Source organism: Loxodonta africana, chromosome 7 (genome assembly GCF_030014295.1).
Source record: "Loxodonta africana isolate mLoxAfr1 chromosome 7, mLoxAfr1.hap2, whole genome shotgun sequence".
Classification (NCBI taxonomy): domain Eukaryota; kingdom Metazoa; phylum Chordata; class Mammalia; order Proboscidea; family Elephantidae; genus Loxodonta; species Loxodonta africana.
In genome coordinates, this window is record NC_087348.1 from 8099925 (window position 1) to 8125163 (window position 25239).

A 25239-nucleotide genomic window follows, 5' to 3' on the forward strand; every position below is an offset into this window, starting at 1 on the left:
GCGTCTTTTGATTTCTTGACTGCTGCTTCCATGGGTGTTGATTGTGGATCCAAGTAAAATGAAATCCTTGACAACTTCAAATTTTTCTCCATTTATCAAGATGTTGCTTATTGGTCCAGTTGTGAGGATTTTTGTTTCCTTTATATTGAGGTTCAATCCATACTAAAGGCTGTGGTCTTTGATCTTCATCAGTAAGTACTTGAAGTTCTTTTCACTTTCAACAAGCAAGGTTGTGTCATCTGCATAACGCAGGTTGTTAATGAGTCTTCCTCCAATCCTGATGCCCCATTCTTCTTCACATGGTCCAGCTTCTCGGATTATTTGCTCAGCATACAGACTGAACAGGTATGGTAAAAGGATACAACCCCGACACACACCTTTCCTGTCTTTAAGCCAAACGGTATCCCCTTGTTCTGTCCGAACAACTGCCTCTTGATCTACGTAAAGGTTCCTCATGAGCATAATTAAGTGTTCTGGAATTCTTGTTCTTCACAATGTTATCCATAATTTGTTATGATCCACACAGTTGAATGCCTTTGCATAGTCAATAAAACACAGGTAAACATCCTTCTGGTATTCTCTGCTTTCAGCCAGGATCCATCTGACATCAGCAATGATATCCCTGGTTCCACATCTTCTGAAACCAGCCTGAATTTCTGGCAGTTCCCTGTCAGTGTACTGCTGCAGCCGTTTTTGAATGATCTTGAGCAAAATTTTGCTTGTGTGTGATATTAATGATATTGTTCTCTAATTTCCACATTTGGTTGGCTCACCTTTCTTGGGAATAGGCATAAATATGGATCTCTTCCAGTCAGTTGGCCAGGAAGCTGTCTTCCATATTTCTTGGCATAGACGAGTTGGTTCCATGTCCTCTTCTGAAATCAGCCTGAATTTATGAATATATCCATACATTATGAATATATCCATATATTGCTGCAGACGTTTTTGAATGATCTTCTGCATTCGGTTGGCTCACCTTTCTTGAGAATAGGTATAAATATGGATCTCTTCCAGTCAGTTGGCCAGGAAGCTGTCTTCCATATTTCTTGGCAGGACAAGCGAGCACCTCCAGTGCTGCATCTGTTTGTTGAAACATCTCATTTGATACTCAGTCAATTCCTGAAGCCTTGTTTTTCACCAATGCCTTCAGAGCAGCTTGGACTTCTTCCTTCAGTACCATCGGTTCCTGATCATATGCTACCTCTTGAAATGGTTGAACATTGACTAATTCTTTTTGGTATAATGACTCTGTGTATTCCTTCCATCTTCTTTTCACGCTTCCTGTGTCATTTAATATTTTCCCATAGAATCTTTCACTATTGCAACTTGAGGCTGGAATTTTTTCTTCAGTTCTTTCAGCTTGAGAAATGCCCAGTGTGTTCTTCCCTTTTGGTTTTCTATCTCTAGCTGTTTGCACATGTCATTATAATACTTTACTTTGTCTTCTCAAGCTCCCCTTTGAAATCTTCTGTTCAGATCTTTTACTTCATCATTTCTTCCTTTTGCTTTAGCTGTTCAACGTTCATGAGCAAGTTTCAGAGTCTCCTCTGACATGCATCTTGGTCTTTGCTTTCTTTCCTGTCTTTTCAATGACCTCTTGCTTTCTTCATGTATGATGTCCTTGATGTCATTCCACAACTCATCTGGTCTTTGGTCATTAGTGTTTAACATGTCAAATCTATTCTTGAAATGGTCTCTAAATTCAGGTGGTTCTCGTGGACTTGCTCTGATTTTCTTCAGTTTCAGTTTGAGCTTGCATATGAGCAATTGATGGTCTGTTCCACAGTCGGCCCCTGGCCTTGTTCTGACTGATGATATTGAGCTTTTCCATCATCTCTTTCCACAGATGTAGTCAATTTGATTCCTGTGTGATTTCCATCTGGCGATGTCCATGTGTGTAGTCACCGTTTACGTTGCTGAAAGAAGGTATTTTCAATGAAGAAGTCGTTGGTCTTGCAAAACTCTATCATTTGCTCTCTGGCATTGTTTCTATCACTGAGGCCATATTTTCCAACTACCGATCCTTCTTATTTGTTTCCAACTTTTGAATTCCAATCACCAGTAATTATCAATGCATCCTGATTGCATGTCCGATCCATTTCAGACTTTAGCAGCCAAAAAAAATCTTCTGTTTCTTCATCTTTAGCCTTAGTGGTTGGTGCGTACATTTGAATAAGTCATATTAACTGGTCTTTCTTGCAGGTGTATGGATACTATCCTATCACTGACAGCATTGTCATTAGGGACATACAAATTCGAACCATAATGAGATGCCACTGTACAACTAGAAGAATGGCTAAAATTAAATGATGGACGATTCCCAGTGTTGGCAAGGATGTGACAGAACTAGAATCCTCATACACTACTCACAGAAATGGAAAATGGTACAAACAATTTGGGAAACAGTTTGGCGGGTTTTTAAAAAGTTAAAAATACACCTACCCTATGATTCAGCTACTCCACTCCTAGGATTTACCCAAAAGAAATGAAAGCATGTGTCCATACTAAGTTGTTGTTGCTGTTGTTGTTAGGTGCCATAGAGTTGGTTCCAACTCATAGCTACCCTAGGTACAACAGAACAAAACAGTGCCCAGTCCTGCGCCATCCTCACAATCGTTATTACGCTCGAGCGCATTCTTGCAGCCACTGTGTCAATCTATCTCATTGAGGGTCTTCCTCTTTTTCGCTGACCGTCTACTTTACCAAGCATGATGTCCTTCTCTAGAGACTGGTCCCTTCTGATAACGTGTGAAAAGTACATGAGATGAAGTCTCACCATCCTTGCTTCTAAGGAGCATTTTGACTGTACTTCTTCCAAGACAGATTTGTTCATTCTTCTGGCGGTCCATGTTATATCAATATTCTTTGCCAACACAATAATTAAAAGGCATCAATCCTTCTTCAGTCTTCCTTATTCACTGTCCAGCTTTCGCATGCATATGAGGTAATTAAAAACACCATAGCTGGGGTCAGGTGCACCTTAGTCCTCAAGGTGACATCTTTGCTTTTTAACACTTTAAAGAGGTCTTTTGCAGCAGATTTGCCTAATGCAATGTGCTGTCTTATTTCTTGACTGCTCCTTCCATGTGGGTTGAGTCCATACTAAGACTTGTACATAAATGTTTATAGCTGTTTTATTTGTAAAGGACCCAAACTGGAAACAACCCTAATTGTTGTTATTTCCACTTTACCAATGACAAGACTAAGGCACAAGGAAGATTATATAATTTGCCCATAATCACAAAGCTGGTAAGTAGTTAATCAGCAGAATGACTCTAAATCTTACAGTCATATATTCTTCCTCTAAATGTTTCTGCCCCTTAAGCTATCCATTAATTCATTCAACAAATAGCTCTTGACTACTATTGTGTACAAATCATAATGAAAGGTACAAAACTCCAGAATAAGACACTAATTTTAGTAATTACAAAAAGTGATAGAAAATGCTCACAATATGTTAAAAGTGAGAAAATGTATGCTACAAAGCTCTATATACAATGTGAATCTAATTTTACAAAAAAAGAAAACCAACCGTTTTAGATATATCTCATATTTCGTTCGGGTAATCTCTCATCTATCCAAGTTCAAAAGGAAAAGAAAGATGTCCGGGTTGAGTATAAATCCTTCTATTGTCCTTCCTATCCTCTTCCCTTTCATATCAAATCTTGAACATACTCCCAATGATGCAGTGCAATAAATACAATGGGGTGAAAAGGAAAGAAATATTAAGGAAGCAAAAGTAGACAAATCCATTTCCTTTAATGTCTTTTGATACCCAATTAACTTCTCTTTATAAAATCTTGCCACATGTTAGGTAAATTTGGCTTGGGCATTTCATATAAATGGAATCATACAAATGTGGACTTCTGTGTCTAGTTTCTTTTGCAAAAGACTGTATAAAAAACTTGAGAATTAAGTATGATCTCACAGGGTTTAATGGATAACCAGTGAACTATGAGTCCACCAACTCTTCCCTTACTTCTAAATTGTCTATGAAGCTTAAATAAGTCTCAGTTGCCTCATCTCTGAAGCAGAAATGCTGATAGCATTTATGTGTGATCCCTCAGAAAAGAATGAGATCACGTCTACAAAATGTATCCTGAGGGAAAAAAGTGTTAAATAAGAAATGAGCCTTAGTTTTGTTGATCTTGTAAGATATAAAATTATAACAACTTTTTATTCTTTGAGTACAAGAATCTCAGATTAAAAAAATTTTTTTGTTGTTTTTAATTAAGGCAGACATCACTCAAGTTGAGCAAGCCTGGACCTGTCAGTCTCTCTAATCCTCCAAAAGCACCACTCCTCAATACCTTCCCCAACAAATTAACAAAGAAAATAAAATTAAAAAAAAAAAAATCTCCCTGACACCAAAAGGGTGGACTACAGGGAAGAGGCAAAAACTGAATTATCGTACTAACCATATAACCACATATCAGTAGCAAAGCAGTCTTTCCTATGTTCAAGGACCGGCATTATTATCTGAAGAAAAAAAATGGCTGTAAATTTTCTGACTTGGGAAAAATACTTGAACGTTTTGTTAAGTGACTGGTAAAACTGAACTTTATTAAAGGGCTAAATTATGTCAATAAACATGGGAATGAGGAGGAATTATAACACAAGATAAAAATAAATAAACCAAAATAATACAACTAGAAGATACAGGAAAGAAACAGAAAATAAATCCAAAAACCAAATACATCAAGTAGACCTCAACTCATAGCAACCCATAGGGTTCCCAAAGCTGTAATCTTCAATGAAGCAGACTGCCACATCTTCCTCCTGCAGAGCAGCTGCTGGGTGTGAACTGCCAACCTTTCAGTTAATGGCCAAGTGCTTAACCACTGCCCTACTAGGGCTCCTATATATAAAAAAACCAAATGGGGCTTTTTTCATAGTCCCCCATCTCGTCACTCTCTTCCTTCATTTTTTTTCTCCTTTTCTTCACTCAAGTAAGAGCACGATAGGAAGTAGCTCCTAGACTTGGGTAAGGAGGATGAGTTGAAATAATCACAGTTCACCAAATAGATATTTATCAGTGAGGTGGTTCTACATAAATGGTCATGTCCACTGTTGTAGATAATGCACAACAGTAGTAGATAAATTAATATGAATTAATGAGAATTGTTCAGATGCGTAAGGATTTATCTATCTTAATAGACGTCATTCTTCAAAATCAGGAGGCTTAGTCTAATTGACAAAGGGTCTCAAATCAGATCTGAGGAGATTTATTCTAAGAAAGAATACAGAGTTATTAGGAGAAGAACAGAAAAGCTGTGTTTAAAATAACATATAATTTAATGAACAATTCTACACTGTAAAGGCAGAATTCATAAAAATTTGAAGTACAGTAGATAATTGAGGAAAGAAAAACAAGAAGCTCCTCCCTCCCCTCACCCCCGCAAAAAAGCCAAGGTTTTAAGCCTGGAGAATGATGAGAATGTTAGCATTAACGAAAGGAATGGAGACATTACACCACAATTTAATTTCAAGAAAATAAGCCCCATTTTAGATGTGCTGCACGTGACATTTCAGAGGAACCCTCAAACGGAATAGTCTAATAGACAACTGAAGCTATTCCATTGGAGTTTAGGAGATATGTCAGTGATAGAGGGGGAGATAAGTCTCATCAACATATAAATGATAGTTAAAGCCTTAGAAGAAGAAATGCTGTGTGAGGCAAATATAGGATAATGATGCAGAATAATGAAAGGGAGAAAGGTGCGTGGGTGACTGAATTTTAAGTAATGCTCTCTGGGTTACCAAAGAAGCACCCTGAACACACCTCCATGTGAGTACTTATCACACCATATTTTATTTGCAGACCTGTCTCTCCTTCCTATGATCTCCTGGTGGCAAAGTTTATTGAATATAGGTTTATCAAATAAAAGCATGAATAGTTAGTGGCCAGAGAAAAAAAGAAAATGAAAAATAGAACATGAGCCATCAGAGAGGAATGAGAATAGAGAAATGACCTTGGTCATTGTTTATTAATCCAGCCTAAATAAATTATTCCAAAATCTGAGTCTGTATTTTATATAAGAACTGATCTGAGGCATTCCAGTTCCAGAGAAAAAGTACGTTGATACAACCTTGATCAAACAAATTGAAGAGTAAAGACTGAAGCTAGAAGGTTCTGCATCAGTCCAGTTGCCATAAAGAGAGAGCAGACCTTATGTTAGGCACTGAGAGAGACCAACCAAGCAATAAAGACAAAAACATCATTAAAAAATTGAATTCAGAGGCATTCTATTAATTTTGTGCAGATACATAATTCTTTAGCATCTGGAAACCTAATGGCTAGTGAATCAGCCACCGAAGACTCCTTGATGAAGCCAATTAAACAGTGTAAAGACTAATGAGTGGACTAATTTAAAGCACTTTACTAACAGTGCTACAAGAAAGCTAAACAAATGATGATAGTAATAAAGGCATAATTAATGGTGCATAAACCAGGGAGCTAAGGGATTCAAGTCTTAGTCTTGCCCAATTTCCTCTGTGAGCTTCACTGAGTCACTTTTGTTACTAATCGGCAAGAATAAATAGCATTGAGTGGAGGTTACTATTATGAGCCCTAACAGCTAGAGAGGAGACTCAGGCTAAAGTTGGCTGCTAAATGTGATTAACCATGATCAAATGAATCAATTTGTATTATGTTTCCTCTTTGTACAAAGAATCAGCCATCCCCACTTTATCACAAGGATATAAAAAGACTAAATAAAAACGCATAACATTGCTCTGAGTTTTTCAAAGGACTACTCAGATAACATTACATTAAAACTAAGTCATCATGAAACAAATTGAAGTTTGTATTGGCTTAACAAATAGGTGATAATTCAATAAATGATACTCAGCTCAATACCTCCTCCCCAGTGTTAATAACGATAATAAAACCATTCCCTTATACTTACATGGCTTTTCGCTTTTTTCAAAACACTTTCACAAATATTCATCGGAAAAGCAGCATTATGTAGGATCTGACCACTCCTTGCAGAGGCATGTTAAATACAGGTTTATATTGCAGGAAATACTCCTATCTCCACCCTAGTGCTAATAACATACTCTCTTTTCTTAATACGGATTTTCACTGCTTTCAAAGCACTTACATGCTTATTAACTGGGGCAGTGGCATTATTAATAATATTTCCATCCTTTGCACCATCCCAAAGGTATAACTCAAATAAGGAGAGTAACTAAAGATTGCTAAATAGGCTAGATGATTGACGTAGTCAACTCATGATTCTAGAACTTGGATTTAAATCTCCCCAAAGTCTCAGAATCAAAACAAACTCACAGACAACAAGCTGATTCTCCCCTTCTAATAGGCATAGGCATAGTTCTTTATTTGTAGAATAGAGCGATTACAATACAGGCATAAGGGAAAAAACCACACCTATCTCGTTCATCACTATGTGTCACTGGATGACCTGCATGTCCACTGCAAGGTCTAGCATGTACTAAATGCTCAATAAATCATCATTGCGATCATTACTAAAAGGAGAATATTCTACCAAAGCTCCCATAGAATTTCTGTTATGGAGCTAAGAACAGAAACTGGATTTTTTTTTTTTTTTTTACTACTCTCCTCCACAATTACTGCTTTGAAATGTGTGCACACCAAGCAGAACCTAAACAAAAATTAGGGTCACTGAGCAAAAGCTGAGATCTATCAAGGATCCAAGGATATAGGCAGCTGGCAGGTAGACTTAAAGCCAAGACAGTTGCAAAGGCAAAGGGAATTAGAACTGATGCATCTTCATCAGCAAGGAAGCATTTTTAAATCCTCATGTTTAAACTAAAAATTAGTTTAGGAGTTTCAAATGGTAGAATTGTTTCCTACAGGTTTGTGCCTTTAGAGTTACTCATCTTATAACTGAGTTGTAGAAATTGTTTCTTCTTTTTCTTTGATATAATTAAGACAAAGAAATGTACTTTGGCTCACGCAAGCACTCGGTTCCTGGAAATTTGGGTATAAATCAAAAATTTTCATTGATTTGCATATTACAAGGCACTAGGAAACTTGTCATTTAAAGGAGCCCCTTATGGTAATACATTTCATAAACATTTATTTTATAACATTATTACCTTTCTAGCGTAGTTTTTTGGTTAAGTTTCCATATTTAATACACAGGATGTTTTCTTAAGGCAAGGACAACTGTGAGTTAAAACAAAAAGCCACAATCTACTTTCATGTTTCAGATTTAGTTGGGGGAAGTTTCTATAAAAACAATTCTGTAAAATGTGTAAATTAACCACTCATTAGGAAAAAAGAGACACATCCGCGTTGGATAGTATTTATGAACTACAGAAAACAAAAAGGAAGGCACATCGTTCTCAGATCCTTTCGGTCTCCTTAAAATAAAAATGTTAAGTCCTCCAGTTTAAAGAGTATTCTCAAGTCAAAGGGAAGAAGAAATTATTAAAACCAAGGTCACCAAAAGATCTTAAATCATACCAAGTTTGGCTTGTAACGTGGAAAGAAGCATTAACACTAGACGAAATCATTTACAGTAAAAGCATTTCCCACACATTCTTGCTCTGAGGTAGATGAGACCCGTATCTGGGACAATTTTGCCTGAGGTTGTGTAAGAGTATCCAGAGAAGCTACGGCGACCAGGTAGCTCACCCATTTCTGCATTTACACATACAACAGCACCATCTCCTAAATGATCTCGTAGGAGGGGTGCCAGGTCAAGTATGGGATAAAATATTGCACGGGACATACTAATAGTAAAAAATTATCTGTTTATCTCCAATTTAATTTGGCATCTTGTGTTTTTATTTGATGTTATAGATTGAACTGTATCCCCCAAAAACATGTGTTGCAAATTCTAACCTCTACGTCTATGACTGGAAACACTGGTGGCATAGGGGTTAAGAGTTCAGCTGCTAACCAAAAGGTCGGCAGTTCCAATCAACCAAGTGCTCCTTGGAAACCCTATGGGGCAGCTCTTCTCTGTCCTATCAGGTCTGTATGAGTTGGAATCGACTCAACGGCAACAGTTTTTTTATTTTTATTTTTTTTATGTTTGTAGTTATAATTCCATTTGGGACTGGGTTGTCCTTGTTATGTCACTAAGGCAGGATTAGTGTAGGGTGTATCTTGAGCCAATCTCTTTTGAGATATAATAGAGATTAAACAAGTGAGGAGAGGAGAGATGGGGTAAGACAGATGATGAGACACATGGAGATTTCCAAGGAACCAGGAAACAGAAGCTGAAGAGACAAGGTCCTTCCTCCAGAGCCAGTAGTGACCGAAAGCCTTCCCATAGAGCCAGCACCCTGGGGAATTCGGACTTCTAGCCTCCTAAACTGTGAGAAAATAAATTTCTGTTCGCTAAAGTCATCCACTTGTGGTATTTCTATTACAGTAGCACTAGATAACTAAGACATTTCCTAAATCTGGCAATCATATCAAATACCAAATTCATTGACAGAGAGAGATTTCATCTCACAAGAGTTGGATAATTCTTTACCTTTTAGGAAGTTCTTGAGGACAAAGCCATCACAATGGCTTCCTGCAGAAGCAACTGTAAAAAAAAAAAAAAAAAAAAGAACACAAAGAATTACCACAAATAAAATAATTAAATGGATTTTACTTAAAGAATCAAATGGGAGCCTGAAAACATTACGTATAGATACAGAACATAAAAAAGTTGACTACTACTGTAAGTTCAAGGAGCCCTGGTGGTGCAGTGGTTAGGCCCTTGGCTGCTAACGAAAAGGTTGGCAGTTCAAACTCACTAATCGCTTCATGGGAGAAAGATGTGGCAGTCTGCTTTTACAAAGATTACAGCCTAGGAAACCCTATGGGGCAGGTCTACTCTGTCCTGTGGGGTCACTACGAGTCACAATTGACTCAATGGTAATGGGTTTTTTGTTTTGTTTTGTTTACTATCAGTTCAGTAGAAATTAAAGTACCAAGGAAGTACTATGGTGATACAATGACTGCTTGGGGCCAGAACACCCTCTTAAGAGATAGTAAGCAAAAAGCAAGCATCTTGACCTATACTGAACACGAGGACTACCTCTTTAGATACTACTATACCTGACAGAAAAGGATCACAGGAAGACTGCAATTTACAGCCAGTATCCAGAGTCTACCATGCCAATAACTCATATTCCAGCACAAGATTCAATTGGAATTTCAGCCCTTCTTTTAACCAGTTTTACTCTTAACTGGAAAATATTTTACTAGACAATCAGGTAAGAATTCTCGAGACCCAGAGTTCTAAATCTGAACATTCAATGCAATAATTCTTGGGGGCAGGGAGAGGAAACAGGCATCAAAGAGGGAAAAAGATCAGAACCATCTGGGGACTATTTTTCAAATTGTGTGTGGCCTCCCTGAGTGGGCTGTGACCCCACAGTTGAGAACCCAAGGATCACGGCCATAAGGAACCAACAGAAATATGTCTACGCCTCAGGTGTGTGATGCAGGGAGAAAGGCTGAGAATCACTGAATTAGAGAGAGACAACATGCTTCCCTAAATGTGTGCTGTCCAACGCAGTAGCCACTAGCTACATGTGGCTAGTTAAATTTGTTGCCGTGTGCCCTGCTGATTCTGACTCATAGCAATCAGACTGAGTAGAACTGCCCTATAGAGTTTCGTAGGCTGCCATTCTTATGGGAGCAGTCTGCCAGGTCTCTTCTCCCATGGAGTGGCTGGTGAGTTCAAACCACCAACCCTTCTGTTAGTAGCCAAGCATTTAACCATTGTACCACCAGGGCTCCTTCATTCAAATTTAGATTTCTTAAAATTAATTTAAAAATTCAGTTCCTCAATTACACCAGTCACATTTCAAGTGCTCGATAGCTACATGTAGCTAATGGCTACCGTACTGGACAGCACAGATACAGGACATTTCCATCACCACAAAAATTTCTATTAGATAGCACTGCTCTAGAGTCTCAGACTTTTGAAAGATTCTGAACGTATGATACATACTTCAAATGGCCTGAGCCCAAGTAGCATAAAACATGTAACAAAAGGCTGTCATCTTTTTTTGTTTAGTGTTCTCCAGAGGCATACACTGGCCCTAACATAAAGGAGAGTGGACCATTAGGGCTGGGATGATGGGTGGTGGCAGACCTGCTCCAGGGTTAGGGAGGAGCTAGAACATTGGCTACAACAATGGACTCAAACATAGCAATGATTGTGAGGATGGCACAGGACTGGGCGGTATTTGGTTCTGTTGTACAGAGGGTTGCTATGAGTCAGAACCGACTCAACAGCACCTAACAACAGAACATTGGGGAAAAAAAGCACAACCTCTACGTCTCACAGTGTGTCCATAATGTTTCTCAATTGCATATTTCATACTGTTTCCTCTAACATCGTCTCACCTTAGTTTTAACAACTATCAAATCATATCAACAGTTGTTGAAAACAGGCCACTTTTTGTGAATGTGCTCAAGGAAAGCATCACTCTGAGTGCTCCACATCCCATCCAGCCCCTAAGTTTCAGCAAAAGTTCTGATGTTGCTGCGCCAGAGTAATAAAGTGCTATCCATCAGATAAGGAGCCCTGGTGGCACAACATTCGCTCACCAGAAGGTTGGTGGTTCAAACCCACTCGGCAGCTTCTCAGGAAAAAGAACTGGCAATCTGCTTCCTTAAAGATTACAGCCTAGAAGACTCTATGGGGCTGTTCTGTTCTGTCACATGTGGTCGCTATGAGTTGGAATAGACTAGACAGCACACAACAACATACTTTAGATGCAAAGATGACAGTAGAGACCTATCTACAGAACACACATTTTTAAAACAACAGCATTCCTCAAAATGTCCAAAGAGCTGTAAAGTCAAATTATATTTGGTAAGTGTGGATTCACAGTCTACACTGGCATATTAAAAGTTCTGAGAAGATCTACTGCAAATAAACCCAGTTTATTTTAACCAAGATCTCCCAGCTTGAAGGACAACTTGAAGAGGAAAGGCATTGCATTCATTGCCAAAAAGAACATTTCAAGATCTATCCAGAAGTACAATACTGTCAGTGATAGAATAATATCTATACACCTACAAGGAAGACCAGTTAGTATGACTATTATTCAAATTTACACACCAACCACTAAGGCCAAAAATGAAAAAATTAAGATTTTTACCAACTTCTGCAGTCTGAAATTGATCAAACACGCAATCAGGATGCATTGATGATTACTGGTGATTGAAATGTGAAAGCTGGGAACAAAGAAGGACTGGTAGTTGCAAAATATGGCCTCGGTGATAGAAACGATGCTAGAGATCACATGAGCAAATTTTGCAAGACCAACGGCTTCTTCATTGCAAATACCTATTTGCCACAACATAAATGGCGACTATACACGCAGACCTCGCCAGATGGAATATAGAGAAATCAAATCGACTACATCTGTGGAAACAGACAATTGAAAAGCTCAATATTATCAGTCAGAACAAATCTAGGGGCCCAATGAAGAAAAGACCATCAATTGCTCATATGCAAGTTCAAGGTGAGGCTGAAGAAAATTAGAACAAGTCCACGAGAGGCAAAGTATGACCTTGAGTATATCCCAGCTGAATTCAGAGATTATCTCAAAAACACATTTGATCCGTTGAATACTAATGGTCAAAGACCAGAAGAGTTGTGGAATGACATCAAGGGCATCGCGCATGAAGAAAGCAAGAAGTCATTAAAAAGACAGGAAAAAAAGAAAAGACCAAAATGGATGTGAGAAGAGACTCTGAAACTTATTCTTGAACATCGAGTACCCAAAGCAAATGGAATAAATAACGAAGCTGAACAGAAGATTTCAAAGGTGGCCACAGAAAACAAAGTAAAGTATAATAATACATGTGCAAAGACCTGGAGATAGAAACCCAAAAGGGGAGAACATGCTCGGCATTTCTCAAGCTGAAAGAACTGGAAAAAAACAAAAATTCAAGCCTTGAGTTGCAATATTGAAGGATTCTAAGGGAAAAGTATTAAACGATGCAGGAAGCATCAAAAGCAGGTGGAAGGAATACACAGAGTCACTGTACCAAAAAGAACTGGTTGACGTTCAGCCATTTCAGGAGGGAGCATATGATCAGGAACCTACCGTAGTGAAAGAAGAGGTCCAAGCTGCATTGAAGGCACTGGCAAAAAAACAAGACTCCCAGAATTGACAGAAAACTAATTGAGATGTTTCAACAAACAGATGCAGCGCTGGAAGCGCTCACTCATCTATGCCAAGAAATTTGGAAGACAGCTACCTGGGCAACCAACCGGAAGAGATACATATTTAGGCCTATTCCAAAGAAATGTGAGCCAACTAAATATGGAAATTATCGAACGGTATCATTAATATCACACACAAGTAAAATTTTGCTGCAGATCATTCGAAAGTGGCTGCAGCAGTATATTGACAGGGAAATGCCAGAAATTCACGATGGATTCAGAAGAGGACGTGAAACCAGGGATATCATTGCTGATGTCAGATGGATCCAGGCTGAAAGCAGAGAATACTAGAAAGATGTTTACCTGTGCTTTATTGATTATGCAAAAGTATTCACCTGTGTGGATCATAGTAAAATATGGACAACATTGAGAAGAATGGGAATTCCAGAACACTTAATTGTGCTCATGAGGAGCCTATACATAGATCAAGAGGCAGCCATTCAAACGGAACAAGGGGATACTGTGTGTTTTAAAGGCAGGAAAGGTGTGCATCAGGGTTGTATCCATTCACCATACTTATTCAGTCTGTATGCTGAGCAAATAATCCAAGAAGCTGGACTATATGAAGAAGAACAGGGCATCAGGATCGGAGGAAGACTCATGAACAACCTGTGATAGGCAGATGACACAACTTTACTCGCTGAAAGTGAAGTGGACTTGAAGCGCTTATCAATGAAGATCAAAGACTACAGCCTTCAGTGTGGATTACACCTCAACATAAAGGAAACAAAAATCCTCACAACTGGACCAATAAGTAACGTCATGATAATGGAGAAAAGATTGAAGTTGTCAAGGATTTCATTTTACTTGGATCCACAATCAAGATCCATGGAAGCAGCAGTTGAAAAATCAAATGGCACATTACATAGGCAAATCTACTGCAAAAAACCTCTTTAAAGTTTTAAAAAGCAAAGATGTTAGCTTGAAGACTAAGGTGTGCCTGACCCAAGCCATGGTGTTTTCAAACTCCTCATATGCGTGAGAAAGCTGGACAATGAATAAAAAAGACAGAAGAAGAGTTGACACCTTTGAATTATGGTGTTGGTGAAGAATACTGAATATCCCAGGGACTGTCAGAAGAACAAACAAATCCGTCTTGGAGGAAATACACATAGAATGCTCCTTAGAAGCAAGGATGGCAAGACTACGTCTCACATACTTTGGACATATTATCAGGCAGGATCAGTCCCTAGAGAAGGACATCATGCTTGGTAAAGTAGAGGGTCAGCAAAAACGAAGAAGACCCTCAACGAGATAGACTGCATCAATGGGCTCAAACATAACAACAATTGTGAGGATGGCGCAGGACCAGGCAGTGTTTCATTCTGTTATACAAAGGGTCGCTACGAGTCGGCACTGACTTGAAAACACCTAATAACCACACATTACCATTTTCTCATAAGCCATATGCACACATTTTTAAAAACAGTGAGTTAAATAATCATACTTGTTAAGGCCTTCAACAATTTATGATGGAAAAAACGATATAGTCATCTCTAAGTTTTTTATGGATGGATTATTCCAGTAATAAAATTTGCTGGTTTTTCATTATCACAGATATAAAATCAAATTTTAAAACATCATACTTCCAGGTAAAGATGACAGACTGAACACACACATATCTACTTTACTGTTTCCTGAAATCTCAATAAAACAATAGTAAAGAGGTATTTTTTAAGGCACAAATACACAACGACAGAATAAAAGACAATGATAAAAAACCAAGCCAAGCCCACTGCCATCGTGTCGATTCCAATTCATAGTGACCCTACAGGACACAGTAGAACTGCCATAGGGTTTCCAAGGCTGTAAATCTTTATGGAAGCAGACTGCCACATCTTTCTCCTGCAGAGCAGCTAGTGGGTTCCAACTGCTGACCTTTTGGTTAGCAGCTGAGCACTTTAACCACTGTGCAACCAGGGCTCCTGAGATAATGATAATTGCAATAAAATTCTAGAAAGTGAAAAGCAGGACTATTGGAAAACCACTTAGCAGACCTGAGAAACTGAATTGTAAACCAGAAAATGAGAAAGGCGAGAAATAACCCAAAACACAGCAAAAGGCTCAGGAAGGGCAGCATCAGGAACCTCTGCAAGTAGGAGTGGGTGGGAGCTAAAATAAGGAGAGACAGTCTGTTGAAAAAAATAAATTAGAAGTAGTTAAATCTCTAGATTCCCTCCCCACTCAGAATTCTAGGGACTGGCTCTCCATAACCTTGAGGGGAAGGGGAAGGTTAGTCTTTGAAAATGATAGGAAGATGGGTCTCTGAACTGAGAACCAAAGCTGTACAAAAACAGGTGAACTGAGTGAACATAACAAAGTGAATGCTGAGATACCCAAAGCCGTCTGTTCGCCCATTCCCAGAACGCCAGCAGCCTGGCTTTTTACCCGTTGGCGAAGAAACCACAAGATCTAATCCTCCCAAGAGCAAAGACCTAAAGACATTGATATTGAAAGGAAGAGACGTTTTCCCCCAATGAAAAGCCTGTCAAATCACTCTTCGATGACACCCACAACATCTAATCAGCTTTTTAGTCTCCAATTATTAAAAACAAGCAGACAACCAAGAATTTTAAGAAAGCTTCTAACATGAAAAACAGAAACCAAACTGAATTTAAGAAAAAAAGCAATATAAAGGAAATAGGAACTAGGCAGAGAAAAATACAGCTTCAAAAATAAACCTTTAATATGCTCAGAAAGATAAGAGCAGGGTGCTATAAAAAAAGAAACATTAAGAGAGAGAAAAAAAGAGCTCTTGGAAATAGAAGCTGTGATAGCAAAAATGAGAAGCTCCATGGAAGGCTGGAAGAAAAACTTGAGGAAACTGCCTAGAAAGTAGACGAGATAAAAAATGGGAGAGAAAAGATTTTAAAAAAATAAAATAGAGGTCCAATATCTAAATAATTGAAGTTCTAGGAAAACAAAACGGAGAATGCAAAGGAAACTTCTAAGAACCAAAGGACATGCGTTTCCAGATTGAAAAGGCCCACTTCTATTTAATCAGTAGGAAAACTTTGGTTGTTTACTCACCTGCTCCCTCTCCCTTCCTGGCTCAAGGTGGTCATCCTAAAGCTGAAGCACCCACCCACACTCCCAGAGAGGGAGCTGAGTCTCTGGCTTTAGAGGATGCAGGGCAGACTTTATTCGCAAATTATTCTGTATGTCTGTTCTAACCTCTCTGGGGGCTGCCTGAAGGACTGAAATGCTTTCGACTCAGATATACATTGTCCTGTTTTGGCCCTCAAGAAGGGCTGAGGGGCAGCAGGCAACACCCAAAGATTGCAATTGCCTGTAGCCACTTGGGGCTAGAGTATAATTACGGCAATCAAGAGGTGTCTAAAGGTGGAAAGGAGAAGCTGAGGGAAGAGTTTCCTTTGAAAATTATGGCTTTCAGAAGCACTGTACATACAGAGGAATTGAGAAAGCCATACATATGCCTAGGGCAAGATGCATGCTCAGATATTACCTGAGAAGGCTCTACATTTTTATCTTGAGCTGACCCCTAGGCTCACTGCAAGCCTGGCAAAAAGTTGAAGGAAACCCCCAGCACAGAGCCAATTTTCAAAGACTGAGAGAGGCTTTTTTATTTTGTTTTTAAATTATTATTTTTTCCCCTGACATTTAAGTAAATCTCTATTAAAACAATAGCTGAACACAAGCTAAGGAACAAAGACTTCAATGTCCATACACATCCAGAAAGGCAGTCTTTGCAAAAACAGTAAAAAAACAGACTACTACAGCCTTCAACAATTTAAAAATGAAGGGGAAAAAGAAAAAAACAAAACTGCAAACCCTGGGAAAGAGAAAAAATCTGATTTCCAGAGGTACCATACTGTAATAGCCAAATGTCCTGGTTTCAACAACAACAAAAAACCCAAGGCATACAAAGAAACAGAAAAGATGGTCCCTTCAAAAGAACAAAATAACAGAAACTAGCCCTATCGGGTCGCTATGAGTCAGAATCTACTCAATGGCAACAGGTTGGTTTGGTTGGTATCCCTGTGGAAGCTGAGATAATGGGCTTAGTCGACAAAGACCCTAAAACATCAGTATTAAATATGCTCAAAGAGCTAAAGGAAAACATAAACAAAGAACTAAAGAAAATCAAGAAAGAGATGCATGAATAAAACGAGAATATCAATAAAAACTGAACCTGTTGCCATCTGGTCGATTGGAACTTATAGCGACCCTAAAGGACAGAGGAGAACTGCCCCATAGGGTTTCAAAGGAGCAGCTAGTGAGTTTGAACTGCTGACCCTTTGGTTAGCAGCTGTAGCTCTTAACCACTATGCCACCAGGGCTCCAAGAGAGTATCAACAGAGAGAAATTATAAAAAAGAGCCAAATAGAATACTGGAGCAGAAAAGTACAACTGAAAGGAAAAATTCACTGGAGGAGTTCAAAAGTAGATTTGAGGTGTCAGAGAATCCATGAACTTGAAGATTGGACAATTAAAGTTATCGCATCCAAGGAATAAACAGAAAAAGGAACAAAGAACAACAACAGGCACATAGACCAATGGAACAGAATTGAGAACCCAGATATAAATCCATCCATATATGAGCAGCTGATATTTGACAAAAGCCCAGTGTCAGTTAATTGGGGAAAAGATAGTCTTTTTAAGAAATGGTGCTGGCATAACTGGATATCCATTTGCAAAAAAATGAAACAGGACCCATACCTCACACCATGCACAAAAACTAACTCCAAGTGGATCAAAGACCTAAACATAAAGACTAAAACGATAAAGATCACGGAAGAAAAAATAGGGACAAAGTTAGCAGCCCTAATACAAGGCATAAACAGAATACAAAACATTACCAAAAATGATGAAGAGAAACCAGATAACTGGAAGCTCCTAAAAATCAAACACCTATGCTCATCTAAAGACTTCACCAAAAGAGTAAAAAGACCACCTACAGACTGGGAAAGAATTTTCAGCTATGACATCTCCGACCAGCACCTGATCTCTAAAATCTATATGATTCTGTTAAAACTCAACCACAAAAAGACAAACAACCCAATCAAGAAGTGGGCAAAGGATATGAACACACACTTCACTAAAGAAGATATTCAGGCAGCTAACAGATACATGAGAAAATATTCTCGATCATTAGCCATTAGAGAAATGCAAATTAAAACTGCGATGAGATTCCATCTCACGCCAACAAGGCCGGCATTAATCCAAAAACACAAAATAGTAAATGTTGGAGAGGCTGCGGAGAGATTGGAACTCTTATACACTGCTGGTGGGAATGTAAAATGGTACAACCACTTTGGAAATTTATCTGGCGTTATCTTAAAAAGTTAGAAATAGAACTACCATACAACCCAGAAATCCCACTCCTCGGAATATACCCTAGAGAAATAAGAGCCTTCACACGAACAGATATATGCACACCCATGTTTATTGCAACTCTGTTTACAATAGCAAAAAGCTGGAAGCAACCAAGGTGTCCATCAACGGATGAATGGTTAAATAAATTGTGGTATATTCACACAATGGAATACTACGCATCGATAAAGAACAGTGACAAATCTGTGAAACATTTCATAACATGGAGGAACCTGGAAGGCATTATGCTGAGCAAAATTAGTCAGAGGCAAAAGGACAAATAGCGTATAAGACCACTATTATAAGATCTTGAGAAATAGTATAAACTGAGAAGAACACATACTTTTGTGGTTACGAGGCGGGGAGGGAGGGAGGCTGGGAGAGGGTTATTTACTGATTAGTTAGTAGATAAGAACTACTTTAGGTCAAGGGAAGGACAATACTCAATACACGGAAGGTTAGCTCAACTGGACTGGACCAAAAGCAAAGAAGTTTCCAGGAGAAACTGAATGCTTCAAAGGTCAGCGGAGCAAGGGCGGGGGTTTGGGGACTATGGCTTCAGGGGACTTCTAAGTCAATTGGCAAAATAATTCTGTTATGAAAACATTCTGCACCCCACTTTGAAATGTGGCGTCTGGGGTCTTAAATGCTAACAAGCGACCATCTAAGATGCATCAATTGGTCTCAGCCCACCTGGATCAAAGGAGAATGAAGAACACCAAGGTCACACGGTAACTATGAGCCCAAGAGACAGAAAGAGCCACAGGAACCAGAGACTTACATCATCCTGAGACCAGAAGAACTACATGGTACCCGACCACAACCGATGACTGCCCTGACAGGGAGCACAACAGAGAACCCCTGAGGGAGCAGGAGATCAGTGGGATGCAGACCCCAAATTCTCATAAAAAGACCAGACTTGATGGTCTGACTGAGACTGGAGGAATCCCGGCGGTCATGTTCCCCAAACCTTCTGTTGGCCCAGGACAGGAACCATTCCCGAAGACAACTCATCAGACATGGAAGGGACTGGACAATGGGTTGGAGAGAGATGCTGACGAAGAGTGAGCTACTTGTATCAGGTGGACACTTGAGACTGTGTTGGCATCTCCTGTCTGGAGGGGAGATGGGAGGGTAGAGATGGTTAGAAACTGGCAAAACTGTCACGAAAGGAGAGACTGGAAGGGCTGACTCATTAGAGGGAGAGTGAGTGGGAGTATGGAGTAAGGTGTATATAAGCTTATATGTGACAGACTGACTTGGTCTGTAAACGCTCACTTAAAGCTCAATAAAAATTATTAAAAAAAAAAAAAGGAACAAAGAAAACTGAACAGAGCTAAGACTTATGGAATACCATCATGTTATGCATTATGGGATCCTCAGAAGGAGAAGAGAGGATCAAAAAATAGCTGGAGAAATAATGGCCAAAACCTTCCTGAATTTGATAAAAGACATGAATCTACACATACAAGATGCTCAATGAACTCCAAGTAGAATAAACCCAAAGATATCCACACCATGTTTATGTATAATTTTGACAAGGCCTAACATTAAATGTGTGTAAATATATATGTATACACATGTATGTATACGTATATATTTCTTAAATACATATTTTCCCAGAAAAAAAGAAAAAAGCATATCTCTATATGCTAACATGAAATGCTGTCCACAAAGTATTAAGTTACTAAAAAGCATATCCCTAAGTATAATTTCATTTTTTAATTGGTAATAACTATAATCATATGCACATGAAATTCTAGAACAATATATACCAAATGTAAATAATGGCTATCTTTAGGGGTGAGGTTACTGGAAAGTCTCATTTTTTATAATACATGTTTCTATAACATTGGTATGTTTTATAAAAAACATGTTTCATCTTTTTTCTGCCAAAAAAATTATATAGATAACTATATAAAGATCAGAGACAACAGAGAAGGAGAGAGATGTCTCCTATACTAGACAAGCTAAAGAAGTCCATTAGGGCTCAAAATGCCTGAAGAGCTGGATTTCTTGTCAAGAGCTATTGTGACTCAAGCTCTTCGCTTTGGGTGAAACCAACCCCCGGCCACAGTTTATTGGATTAGCTTCAATGCACAAGCTAATACAGCCATATACAGACCAATCATAACCCTAGCCAGGTAGCTAAGCATCTCTCTAATGAATGGTGGGAACTCTATAGTCAGGTGGATTTCATGTAGAGTAACAGCAAATCAACCAATCATACCTTGCTTTGTGGATGTTTAATGCTAAGTACACAAAGAGAAGACAGGTCATTACAGTTAAGGTGTTTAAATATCTTGTAGGGCCTGATATACTGCCTCATCTCAACTGGGACCCATGGTGACTCCTCTAAGGCTGAGTATCCAAAGTATCCTTCAGTAAAGCTACACACACACACACACACACACACACACACACACACACAAAGACAAAAGAGCTATCACTAGTTCAAGAAAATTAGGTATTCCAGGGCAACTGAATGCATCAGCTTCCCCTCAAAAGTATAGGCAAAAATGGTGAAAGAATATTAGCTAAGAGCCAAATGAAAGACGTATGTATCTTCAAACTAACTGTAAGTCAGGATAACCAAAACATGCACCATTTATCACTTTATTTATTTTCCTCTCCCTTATTTCTCGGTTCTTTTGCAACCACCAAAATCTGGACAAGAAAGAAAAAGGCGCTAAAACACAATGTAATACAATTTTTCTGTGAAAGAGGAGATGGTTAAAATCAACAGCAGGAGTGAGATTGTTTCTGAGTGATTTTGACTTAAGCCAGTAAAATAAGTGATAAGAGTCATTGTACTCACCTTTCCTATGTGACACATTTGTAAATCTATCACCAGATACTTATTACATAATCACTTAAGTTTTCACACTATCGAGCAACCCAGAATGATGATAAAAGATTATGACTAATTAATTTTTTTAAATAAACTATAACATAAATCATCACAAAACAAAGACAGAAAATGAATAATTTTTCTTCCTCCACTTACTAGTTGTTACACAATGAAGAGCATTTGCCTGGTGCTCAGAATTTAACGCTTCTGTAGAAATCACTAGCTCTCCTTCCAACAATGCCCCCTTTGGTAGTCCTGCTGTTTCACATTTCCAGTGAATTATTAAGTATCTCAAAATCTGAAAAGGGCACAATTCAAAGAAAACACAATCTTCTTTAGAAATCAAGGTAATAATAAATCTGTGATACAGTTAAATTAATAACTCTAGTTTCCAAAAAAAATAGTATTATTGCTTGCAAAATGTCAGAATTACATTTGTGCAGAGCAGAGCATTGTGTCTACACAGAAGGAGTAACTAGGGGAATGACATAAGAAAGGAGACTGGAATTCAACACAATGCCCAACAACACAGGAAATGGGGACGATAAATTGACTTATTCAAAGGATAAGTTCATCTGGAAATAATAATTATGAAAAAAATTAAGTGGGAGTTTGTTCTTCCTTTCTTTTTTTTTTTTTCCTCCCCAAACAAAAGCCAACATGAAGACTATGAACAAGAGTGACATCTGGTTGTAAATAATTTTATCTTTCATTAAATCAACGTACTTGAGAGTCAGAATACCAGTTAAGAACAATGGCTCTGGAGGCAAATGTCTGGGTTTGAATCCCTGCTGTGCCAAATTCTAACCTCTGACACTGGGCAAATTACTTAACCTCTCTGCACCTCAGTTTCCTCATCTATAAAAATGGAGAGAAACCTACCACATGTGGCTGTTGCTGAAAGTAAACAAAACAATATGTGCAAAATGCTTAACACAGTGCCTAAAAAAAAACCATATAGTAAATGCTTGATACATATTAGCTATACTCCTAATAATAATTTCATCTTCAGTAAAGACTGCAAACAATATTTTTAAGTTGAACAAGTCTCCAAGATGTCTAGATAAAATACTCGATCTTGACAGGGCAAGTTTAAAATAAAACATATTTAATTCCCATTATTATTCCTGGAAAAAGTAAACTCTCACTTTCACACTAGGGTACCACAAAGAAAATTAGCTTTTTTTTTTTTTTTAAGGTAGGGAATCTGAGCTAAGAGAACTTGGGGATTAAGACCCCAGTATGTACCAGAGTTCATATGGATGGCTTGCAGGCTTTCTACATACAACAGTATTTTTACAGTACAGCAAGTTCCCTCATATACTCTCTGCCTTCCTATGCTCCCAGTCAAGATTTTCCTGTAGTTTCTTTACCCATAATGAGAGAGCACTGACCTGTAAGTCAGAAGCCCTAGATTCTAACCTAGGTCTGTCGTCTGGAAAAATCTAATCCTCCAACTTTCTTCCATCATAAGAAAGCTGGAAGACTGGAAAGTCTTGAAGGTGCCCATAGAGCCAATGGTTCTATTTTATCTGCCCAGTATGGCTCACAGGCCAGTAGCTAAGAATTCATTTCAGGAATGGCTGTAAAAGCAGCTCTGGTGGTGCAACAGTTAGGTGCTCAGCTGCTAACTCAAAGGTTGGTGGTTCGAATCCACCCAACAGCTCCATGGAAGAAAGACCTGGCAATCTGCTCCCTAAAGAAAACCCTATGGAGCAATTCCACTCTGTTGCATGGGATCAGAGTCACCATGAGTTAGAATCAACTCTATGGCACCCAACAACAAGTGTGACGTGTTTAGTGTAACCTTCCACAGCAGAGAAGCTCTCTCTGGTCAGAGGTGGGGTGGGTGTTTGGTGAGGGCTCTGAACCTCACCCTTTGATCACCCAGCTGCTCCAGAGCCAGAGCTTGGCCCCAGGACTCTGCACTTGGTTGACCCGAGGGCCTAAAATGACTTTTCCTCGCTCCCACTTTGCACTGCTGGGTCCCTCCTTGGTTGAACTTTGCTCTGGGTCCGATTGCCCCACAGGGTTGCCCATGTCCTTTCCTTCTTCTGGCGTCTTCTCCCGGCACGGGCTGGGTGACCAACCTCCTCAGCAGACCTTTTGGCTCTAACCCTAACTGTCTGGTGACATCTAAGCCTCAGTTTTCTCAGCTGTCAAGTGGGGGTGGTGTCATCTACTCCTGTGTGTGAGAGAGAAGGCACTTGGCGCTCAGGTATGGTCATTTCCCTCAACTGAATCAACACTCCTCACAGAGGACCCAGGCAGCTTTACTTCCCAAAGCATTTCCGCGCACCGGGCCTATCCTTCCTCACACCACCACTGAGGCAGCTGATTTTCACCGAGCCACGTCATTTCTGAGCCTTCGGTCTCCACCTCAGGCCACGCGGGACCCCTCTGCCCAAACTTCGCGGTCCCCTCACGAACCCCCTCTCCACGTAAAGTCTCCTTCTCTGCTTTCTCTCCCTTCCCGGCATCACCTCGCAGACGGCCAAGGCCGTCCCCTCCATTGCGCTCGGGAGCAGCAGCAACGCCTCGTCGAGAGCTGTCAGCCCGCAGCCGCCACCGCGAGGCGGGACTCGACCTGCGCCCTCGCCCGGCCGCGCCTGCGCGCACGCCCCGCCCACCTGCTCACCGCGCCTGCGCGTTGGCGTCGCCCCGCCCCCAGCGGGCGCACTCCGGTGCCTTCAGGAGCGGCGGCGACCGTGGGCAGCCAGGTGGCGGTGAGGGAAGGGGCCGCCTGCGGCGAACGGGACTGGAGGCGTGGGGAATGAGGCCACCATTCCTCTTGCCTCCCGAAAGAGCCTTTCCCACGGTCCCGCTTTCATCCCTGCTCAGAGCGCTTTGGCCGCCCTCAACGCCTTCCAAGACCCTTTTTCCTCAGCCGGGAGAAGCTGCCCTGCTAAATCCGAAGCTGCCTCTTGACTCCCGAGTCTTGGTTCCCTGCGGGGCGCCAGAGTGCCCTAGGCCAGTCTCCCTTTCCCAGACTTCTTAACTGAAAATACAGAACACCCAGCTAAATTTGAATTTCAGGTAAACAACAAATTATTTTTTTTAAGTATGTCCCATGCAATATTTGGGGTATAAACCAAAAAGCCCACTGCTTCCTGCTCCTAGGACAAGGTAGAACTGCCCCGTAGGGTTTCCAAGGCTGTAAATCTTCACCGAAGCAAACTGCCACATCTTCCTCCCCAGGAGCAGCTAGCTGCTGGGTTCCAGCCGCCAAGCTTCGTGTTAGCAGCCGGCGCCTCAACCGCTGCCGCACCAGGGCTGCTTATTTGGGGTATACTTGTACTTTAAAAAAAAAAAAAAAAGATTTGTTCACCTGAAATTCAGAACTAGGTGTCCTGAATTTTATTTGACAACCCATCCCAACCACACCCCCCCACCCACCTAACCCCAGGGGGCCTAGCCAGCTTCTCCCGACATGTGCCTCTGTGCTAAAAATGCCAACTGTGGGAGCAGCTTTCCTAGGCTCCCTCTGACGGGAGACGTTCTGGGATTTTCCAGGAGTGTTCTCAGCTGAGAGGAAGGTAGTCCTGCAGACTCCAGCTGCTAACTCCTGCTGATCTGGGGGGTGGGGGGAGGGGAGAGACATGGTGAGAGAGACTTGAGCCCATAACTGCTGATCATCTTGCAGCTGTTTCCAGCAACCAAAATAAAACTGGTGAGAGGTTTCTGCCTGGCAAAGAGTTGCTCAAGGAGAAGGGTGGGACAGGGTGTTGACTGCTCTCCTTCAGAGAAAATTTTTCCACCCCAGCTCTAAGGAGCTAGGATTGGACAGAACAGCCTGGGGAGCTGGCAGAATGCCTGCCCAGTACACAACACTTGGTACTACTCCAAAGGACATGTTAATTGAGACCTGAATCATAC

The 25239-nt window shown here is 40.1% G+C and overlaps 2 protein-coding genes across 2 annotated transcripts in view; one reads left to right on the forward strand and one right to left on the reverse strand.

Moving 5' to 3' along the window:
* Nucleotides 1-23922, reverse strand: part of TOP6BL (TOP6B like initiator of meiotic double strand breaks) — a 91168-nt gene extending 67246 nt beyond the window's left edge. The window contains exons 1-3 of the mRNA XM_023559554.2: nt 23847-23922; nt 21520-21661; nt 9474-9527 (exon numbers count right to left, since the gene is read on the reverse strand). Coding sequence (XP_023415322.1) covers nt 9474-9527; nt 21520-21661; nt 23847-23876 — 226 coding nt within the window. The 5' untranslated portion in view covers nt 23877-23922. The remainder of the gene's footprint in view (nt 1-9473; nt 9528-21519; nt 21662-23846) is intronic.
* A 143-nt stretch (nt 23923-24065) lies between these two features.
* The window catches only part of SPTBN2 (spectrin beta, non-erythrocytic 2), a 71901-nt gene continuing 70727 nt past the window's right edge, over nt 24066-25239 (forward strand). The window contains exon 1 of the mRNA XM_064287728.1: nt 24066-24399. The gene's annotated coding sequence lies outside the window, so the exon portion shown is untranslated. The remainder of the gene's footprint in view (nt 24400-25239) is intronic.